The sequence below is a fragment of the Geospiza fortis genome, unplaced genomic scaffold, assembly GCF_000277835.1.
Source record: "Geospiza fortis unplaced genomic scaffold, GeoFor_1.0 scaffold400, whole genome shotgun sequence".
Lineage (NCBI taxonomy): Eukaryota > Metazoa > Chordata > Aves > Passeriformes > Thraupidae > Geospiza > Geospiza fortis.
In genome coordinates, this window is record NW_005054637.1 from 23373 (window position 1) to 32257 (window position 8885).

General features: G+C 43.9%; 1 protein-coding gene across 2 annotated transcripts in view; it reads left to right on the forward strand.

Annotated features, from left to right (window-relative positions):
* The first annotated feature begins 4832 nt into the window (after nucleotides 1–4832).
* Nucleotides 4833–8885, forward strand: part of SPP2 (secreted phosphoprotein 2) — a 10954-nt gene continuing 6901 nt past the window's right edge. Inside the window, exons 1-4 of one of the 2 annotated variants that reach the window (XM_005430452.1) lie at nucleotides 4833–4981; nucleotides 5077–5201; nucleotides 6346–6468; nucleotides 7527–7637. In XM_005430452.1, the coding sequence (XP_005430509.1) occupies nucleotides 4933–4981; nucleotides 5077–5201; nucleotides 6346–6468; nucleotides 7527–7637 (408 nt within the window). In that variant the 5' untranslated portion in view covers nucleotides 4833–4932. The remainder of the gene's footprint in view (nucleotides 4982–5076; nucleotides 5202–6345; nucleotides 6469–7526; nucleotides 7638–8885) is intronic. The other variant, XM_031064820.1, reaches the window with a different exon arrangement.

Sequence of the window (8885 nt, forward strand, 5' to 3'; positions counted from 1 at the left end):
CTGTCCACCATGAGCCTCCCCTAGCCCAGCCTGAGGCCGTTCCCTCTCCTCCTGTCCCTGTTCCCTGGAGCACAGCCTGATCCCTCTGGCTGTCCCCTCCTGTCAGGAGCTGTGCAGAGCCACAAGGGCCCCCCTGAGCCTCTTTTTCTCCAGGCTGAGCCTCTTCCAGCTCCCTCAGCCTCTCCTCATATGACTTAAATGTGTGGCAGAGGACAGTGTGTTGCTTAGGACAGTGTGTGAGCAGTTAGAGGAATTGGAATCTCAAAGGTTTCTTCTCCCTCCCAGGAGGTCAAGGGCTGGAGAATATTCAGCAGCCCACAAGCAGTGCCTGCATGGGCTGTTTGAATTTCTGCCAGTATCTCAGGGGACACACAGATGACTTAGGAAGAGAATCAAAGCTGAGACTGTTGTGTCTGTGAATTATGAATCGGGTCTCAAATCCTCTGTTAGTCTGAGCAAAATTTAGAAGCCTTTCTCCTACCTCTACCAGATGATGTCAACGTTAAGTCTTCTGCAGGTATGGTGAACTTACTCAGAGAATCATAGAACACCTTGGGTTGAAAGGGATCTGAAGGCCCATCTCCTTCTGATCTCCCCTAACATGAGCAGTGACACCTTCTGCTCTCCCAGGTGGCTCCAAGCCCCATCCAGCCTGCCCTGGAACACTTCCCAGGATGGAGCAGCCACAGCTTCTCTGGGCAACCTGTGCCAGGGCCTCACCACCCTCACAGGGACAAATTTCTTCCCAATATCCCATCTAATCCTGCTCTCTGGCAGTGGGAAGCCATTCCCTGTGTTCTGTTGGGCCATGCCCACGGTGAAGAACTTCTCAGGGACCTTTTGGTTTTGCTAATGGCACACCACAAAAGCTATGGGAAAACAGGAATGTACTGCTGTGAATTTACTTGGTTTTTCTTTTATCAGAAGGGACACTATTAATTTTCATCTGTGATCTGAATGTCCAGGAAACAAGAGATCAGAAATAGCTCCTCAGTGCCTGGAATGCTGTTTAGACTGTTTTCAGCATACAGACATGTGATGATGCGGGATGATTTACATTTTAAAGGAAAATACGTCTTGTAATTACCAAAATTTCACTCATAAAAAGAAATTGTTGTTCCAGTTGTCTGGGAACAGAATTGACTTGATTGCTGGGAGTGAAAGGAGTCTGAAAATAGTCATCTATGAGAGGCACTTTAATTTCCTCATTTCTTAACCAACGCCTGTTTGGTGGGTAGATTAAATCGGATACAACTCCCTCCCTCTGCAGCCCCAAGCTGCCTTGGCATCTGGAAATTGCTGGTGGCAGAGTCCAGGTTTAGTCCTGAAACTGCCAATTCTCCATCTCACCTTTCATCACTTCTCTGTGTGCCATGGCATCACTCTCCACCTGGTGCTTCCTAGCAGAGTCCTTTTCAGCAAGTGCTGGAAGCTGGGCACAAAGAGAACGTGGAGAAAGTCTCAGACCTCCCCAGAAACCCAGAACTCTAGTCCAAAAATGTAAAATTGGTTCCACTGATTAAATATACTGAAATCAGAGATTGGAGGAGCTGGAATAGCAAATATCTGTTGTCCAGATGCTGTAAAGCCAGGGCTCTGCAGAGGAACTCTGATTTCATGAAACAATTTCCAAGTCCCACTCAGCATCACTACCATCCTGCTGGCAGCATTTCTTAAGAGCTGCTCTAAGAGGACAGTCTTTAAACTCTGCGGTTGGCTCAATATTTAAATTTACTCTTGCACTGGCTACAGCACTGTGCCTCAGTGGTTGGGAAGGAATTTTACATATTCACCTTCTAGTGGTGTATTAACTGGTCCCAGCATACAAAATGCAAATGGTTGCCTTTTTAGGGATGAAGTGGAAAGCTAAATGTTATCCAGACCACTGTAGCAAGGTGAAAAACAACAAGGATCTTGGGCCTCTGAATGCCAAGGCCTTTCTGTTTGAGTGGTCTCATTCCACTGGGCAGACTTCCTTCCACAGTTTCTGAAACAGCAGCGCACAAAGAAGTGCAAACATCCATCCCAGAGCTGAGATGGGAGGCAGAACACATAATGCTACTGCCACCCAGGCACTTCTTTGGCAAGGAATGTGGGGAGAAAGAAAATCACTGAGAGGAAAACATTCCCTCATCTGTTACAACACTTATTTCTGACAAAAGGTGCATTGAGTTTGGAGCTCTCTGTCTCTAATTCCAAACCTTTCATAAGGAAGGGACTTGAGATATTGCTTTAAATGAGAAGGATGATTTTAAAAATCAAAACTCATTTCTTTGATTAGCATTCAGGTATCACAATACTTTAGTCAACTCTATGACCCATCTTCAATAGCAAAACAAAACCACTCCTTCTTCCAAATGACATTTGAGCCACAGAAAACATTGCAACACAGAAAAATAATATAAAAATATTAGAACATTGGATCAGCTCAAATGCAGACACTGGTGAATGAAAATTATTACAATTTATCAACATTTTTGTATCCTTTATAACAGTATGTACTTTATTTGACATTGCCTCTGACTGATTGTAGAGAAACCACGGCAGAAGCAGGTCAAAGAGCTCACCTGGAGAATTTCCCTTTACCTAAGGAAACCTAGTCTTGGTTCTGGCAGCAGGAAAGCTGGGCAGGGCACAAAAGGCTGTTCCTGAGAGTCTCCAGCTCACTTTAAACCCTTTGCATTGGGGTGCTCTGGCGTGACCACAGCCACAGCAGAACATTCCTGGCTACAGGTCTGGGTGTCCAATGTCAGACAACTCCCTTTTCTGACCCAGAGATGGGGCAACTGAGAGGTGTTTTAAAGACTTTTGTTCCATTTTCAGTCTCATGTGAAGGGTGAGACAAATAAAGAATGGAAAGGATAGTAAAATACTGGAATGCTCTTCCCAGGGAGGTGGTAGAATCACCATCTCTGGATGTGTTTAAAAAAAGCCTGGACATGGCACTTGGTGCTATAGTCTAGGTGAGGTCTTAGGGCATAGGTTGGACTCGAAGATCTTACAGGTCTCTTCCAACCTCATTATTCTGTGATTCTGTAATGTTATAATGATGTTATAATTCACGCCATCACAATCAGAAACCAACTATTTCCTACTTACAATACATTATAAGGATTTCTTGGCCTATCAGCTTTTGCCACACCATGCTGTAAATGCCTTAAAGCCAATCATCAAAAATTACCCCTTGTGGGTCCCACTACAATGCATTTTTCACAGTTCTATTTCTCCAAAGTATCCAGCCTTATTTGCAAGGCCATCCTTTGAAAGTTGTTTTTAGTCCTATTTCTCTCTCAACAATACCTGTCCTATTCCAGGGCATTTCTAAGTCACCATTTCTCATCTCAAAGTTTGTATATGGATGCAATACTGTGTGAGCCTTCTGTCAGGCCCTGAGAACTCTCTGCAAACCCATTTCCCACAGTCCAAGAGCTAGGAGAGAACATCTTCAGCTGCAGGGAACAAGGAGAATGGATGTAGAGAGAGGCTCTGGCTTTTGGCTGGGAAAAGTTTTAATCAGTGTATTTGACCCCATTCCCAATGCTGAAATCCAAGCTGGCTGGCAAAAAGTGCCCACTCCTCTTCCTTTTTGCTTACAAGCAGGAGGAACTTTATGTTTTTTCTTATCAAATTTGAGCCTCCTGCAAGTTCTTCTGTTTGGGGACTTCTTAAAATGACCCTGTGCCACAGAATTCAATTGCTGCAATTTGAAGGTTAATGGAGGAATTTCACTCATATGGAAGAATATTTTCATATTTTCACTATTTTCACTATTCTATAAATATATTTTAAAATTTATTTTAATTTAATTTATATTTTTATCAAATTTTAATTACAATATTTCATATTTTCCCATGTGTTCCTATAGTTTCCCATATTTTCACTCATTTTCACATATTTTCCGACATTTTTCATTTTCATATTTTCCCATGTGTTCCTATAGTTTCCCATATTTTCACTCATTTTCACATATTTTCCGACATTTTTCATTTTCATATTTTCCCATGTGTTCCTATAGTTTCCCATATTTTCACTCATTTTCACATATTTTCCGACATTTTTCATTTTCATATTTTCCCAATTTTTCCTATTTTATAAATATATTATAAAGTTTATTTATATTTTAAAAATATTTATATTTTAAAATGTAAAAATTAAAATTTACATTTTAAATTTTAAAAATGTATTTAAATTTATATTTATGTTTGTATCAATTCTTAATTAAAATATTTCATCTTTTCCCATATTTTCCTATATTTTCACTCATTTTCACTTCAGAATGGACATGGTTACACCCACCTCTGCCTTGTGAACAGGCAGCAACAGGTGAGTTTGCTTGAAGGCAGCAGTTTCCAACATAATTTTCCAAAAATCCCATTAACTTTTGGGCTGAAACTGCATGTCCCAGTGATCTGCCATGTGCCTGGTGTCTAGAAAGCTTCTCATGGGTGCTTTGGTCTGCAGGGTGATGGTGGCAATTCCTCGTGGCTGAATTCCCCTCCGGTGCTTGGGAATCCTCAGGGAATGCCAGCTTGGAAGTGCTTCCAGGTGCTGCCAAGATGTGAAGGTCCTGGGTCCAGTGTTAAGCACAGAGTTGACTCATACCATGGAAAACCAGTGGCTAAAAGAGGACAAAATAACTGGATTCTAGTAGCCTTTGGCTACAAACATCAAGAATTCAGCGCTTCCCAGAGGGGAATTCAGTCCTGGGAAAAAGGCACCGCAGGCCATCGATTATCAGAGAATTACTGCTAAATGGAGAAAAGCTGACAGCAAATATTTACTCTTGGATCAATTCTGTTTAAAGGGCAATGTTTGGAGCAGAGCTTGGACTCTGTGGGAAGGTCAGGCTGCATTTATATAAAGACAGAGGGATATACACTGGGAATCCTTGCTTGGAAAGGAAAAGGACTGGAGGATTTTGAAGGACGCACAATGAGGATCATAATTTTTCTCCTCACATTGAGTGTTTTCTCATGTTCAGGTAAGTTGGAGCCTTGTCCTCCTTTTTAGGGTGGTTTTGGGGGGAAAAGTATAATCCTCCAATGAACTTCTGATGGAACTGTGCCTCCCTCTCAGGGTTCCCAGTGTATGACTACGACCTGCCTGTAACAGAGGAGGCTCTCAATGCTTCCATTGCCCGGATCAATTCCCAGTCATGGAGCAGAAACCTGTATGGTGTTGTCAGGAGCCGAGTCGTGGGAGTAAGTACACAGACAACAGAGATCCTTTACCTGAAATGTGCTTTCCTGGGATGGAAAACTCCTTTTCACCCAGTCCTGGAAAGCCAGGTTTAGTTGGAGTTGGCTGATGCTGCTTGAAAGACAGTGGGTTTGGGTCATTGTCTGAAGTTACAGCTTCAGGAACCTAGATATCTTTTGTGTGTAAGTTTGTAATTGAAACACTTTAAGAATTCAGATTTTTCACACCTAGAGTAGAAGTCCTTGAGGGTTGTCTTGTAGGATTTTGTTGAAAAGTGATGTTTTTAAATACCTCCAGCAAACTGCTTTGCTTTGGGCATCAAGCAGCCTAGCTCATCTGAAGCTCTTCGCTGGTTAAATGCCCCCACAATTCAGGATTCTTTCTCTGATCTTTATTTATGTCATCTGTCTCTATGCACCAATTCTGGTTTAAATCTGCTAGAGTCTAAGTGCAGGCAAGAAACCCCTATCTGTTTTAATTTGTGGTGCTCAGAATTATACCGAATACTCCCCAAGTTAAGGAGTTCAAACTTCTTAATTCAAAGTTATGATGTCCATGCCCCTGAACACCCTCAGAACCTTTCTGTTCCTATAGGTGGCCTGTATCAAGTCTCTGCAAGAATGAATGTAAAGATGACATATGGATTTATACAATTTGGATTAAAACCCCCAAGTATTTGAAAGTAGTGGGAATTTGTTGTTTGTTGAGGCTTTTTTTGGGGCATTGCTTTTTTAATTTTCTTTTTAAGTCTCCCATCTTGAGCTAAAGTGTCACTGTAAGACACAAAATAACATGATGCGGACACGCTGCTGTTCTCAAGGAAAAAGGAGAAGTTTATATTCTGACTCCAACATTTTTAGATTTCCAAAAGTGACAGTGGATTGGAGGGTGAAAGTGCCACCTCTCCAATGACACTGGAGAAACCAACAGTCCATCAAAACTCTCCTCCTCCATAAAAGAATGCAAGCCAATAAGTTATTTACAGAAAGTGTGTGAGAAAGTTCGTTACAAAAATGTAAACATCAGAAGGCTTAGAAAATCTTAAAAAATCAGGGTGGCACTAAAGCATTGATTGGACTATGAGAAAAGGGAAAAGAATAATCAAAAAGGACTGAGGCTGTGTTGTGTTGACCCTGCTTTCACCAGGTGGACACGTGGGACAGCGATACTTACGGGTTAGATCTGCGCTTCAGCATCCGCGAGACCGTGTGCACCAAAGCTTCGGGGAGAGACCCCTCCACCTGTGGCTTCAAAAGTGGCCCTTTCGTGGTAAGTGCCCCTGCTGGCACTGGGAACCCTCCCCTGGATGCAGGGGAAGGGTTGCAGTGCTGCTGGTGCTGAGAAGTGAGGAATGGCTGGCTGCTTTTGACACAACCTGCAGCATGGAGTGGGCGTTGGGTGGGAAGGGTCAGTGGTGGGAAACTCTTCTGCCTGCTCAGTGGGGAGGGCAGGGAGCTGAAAAGAGGATTTGTGTCTGAGAGCAGTGTGTAGTGAAGGTATGTGTGCTTTTGGGGCCAAATCCTAGAAGGAATGGCTTATTCTCTAAGTTAAGAGCTGATGTTTCACTTGCTTTCACCTATCTGGGCACCACATGAAGGGTTACCTTACATGTTGTGCAGATTCCCTCTCTGTGCTCACAGTGCTGATCTCTTTTGGATTTTTCACTCTCAGCCTGAAATAAAAAGGTTCTTGATACAGCTCTTGCTCTCCTCTGAGCCTTGAATCACCAGCTTTGGTGGAAATACATTGTCTTTGAGTCTGTGCACAGACTTGGGACTTCTCTGTGCACAGTTACTGTGGAGCTAAGCAACTCATGTGTGTATAGATGGCACCACACAGAATTGTTGGTTATTGCTTTGCTGTTTTCCTCCAAAAACTCAGAAGTTGGCTGCTGCAGTGTTTTATCCCTGTATCCTAAACTGACACCATCCCCCTCTTCTTCTTGGGGCAATATGGTAGTGTGAGGATGTGTTTTCCAAACCTGAGTGCAGGTTTTGCTGCAGTTTTTTGTCCAGTTGCAGAGACAACATCTTTGAGGGCAGTTTAACTCCCAGAGCTGGGGCTGCTGTTGGCATAGCCCTGCACTGTCCTTCTCTTTGTGCTGAGTTGTGAAAAGGATGTGGAGGTTTTCTCCTGCCCCGAGTAGACTCAGAGGTTTGTACAACAAACACACAGCTGAGGAGCCATAACAAATTGTTGTATAATTGTTCTCGGGCTTCTTTCTCTTGGAATTTGTTTCTGAAATCTTTCTGCAGGTTCCCGCCACCACTGAGGGTTGGTATTGGATGTCTGCTCTGTGAGATTGGCTCTGTTTTGTTCTGTTACAGCCCACTGCTTCCTGCAGGAGCGTTGTGGAGGTCTCCGGGGGGCTGATTGCCAACATCACCGTGCGGTGCCATCGCAGCACATTCAGCTCTGAATCCATGAGCAGCGAGGAGGTGAGGAAGGGGAAAACACATTTTCGCTGCCTGGAGGAGTGAAAACTCTGCTTAGCCTCTTTTAAAGAGAATTCCAGGTGTCTGTGTGAGCTCCTGTTGCTGGAGGAGGTTTGGATCAGGAAAGTGGCTGTAGTTTGAAATCCAGCAGTCAGCGGTGACTCTTCCCTTGCCTGGGAGAATGTGACTCTCTGTGTCAGTCTGGCACATCTATCACCTCCAGCACTTCCTTCCTTGAGTTTGGGCCTGGAGAACAGTGACTGGCACTTCTTGGACACACACAAATCCCTGTGGCTCTGGCTCTGTTGCCAAACCCAGCTCCCAGCTGAGCATGTCATCACAGCACAGCCCAAGGACATTTGATCTGCTGACACCTTTGTTCCCTTTTTGAGCTCTTTTTTGGCTTTAAGGGTGTTATTCAATGCTGACCTAACCTGGGAATTCCTACTGACTGTTTCCAAACTGTGCCAGTGTCCACTTTATCCATGAACTGACTCTTGAACTTTGTGTGTCTGCACTTAGAACACAGCTCTACATTGGGTGTTGTGCTTGAGGGAACACAATTTAACAAGCAAGGGTATGGAGAGCTTTTATTTTTGGAAAATTCAGGGAGCTAAATTAAGAAGTTGAACTGTAGAATCACAGAATGGTTTGGGTTGGAAGGAACTTTTATGCCCATCCAGTTCCACCCCCTACCATGGGACACCTTCCATTGTCCCAGGCTGCTCCAAGCCCTGTCCAACCGGGCCTTGGACACTTCCAGGGATCCAGGGGCAGCCACAGCTGCTCTGGGCACCCTGTGCCAGGGTCTGCCCACCCTCACAGGGATGGATTTCTCCCCAGTATCCCATCTCACCCTGCTCTCCTTCACCTTAAGGCCAATCTTCCTTGTCCAGTCACTACAAACCCTTGCGAAAAGTCCCTCTCTAGCAGCCTTGTAAACAAATAGGATTCTTTGCTACTTTTCATTGGCTCGAATTGCCAAATTAGCTCTTCATTTATTCTTTTTTTTTTCCTCAAAATCTCCATTCAGAGCTGGCTAGTGAGTGCACCCCAGGAAGCCTGGCTCTGCAGAGCAGAAAGACTGCATGTGGAGCTCTGGAATGTGTAACACAGGCTGGGATGTTCAGTCAGTCCTCTGTGGGTTGACATAACCATTGTTTAACAGGGCACTCAGCACAAACACTTGCTTTTACAAGCAGACATCTTCCCCCAAGTCTTCCTTAACCATCACTTAAAATTCAGCGCTGT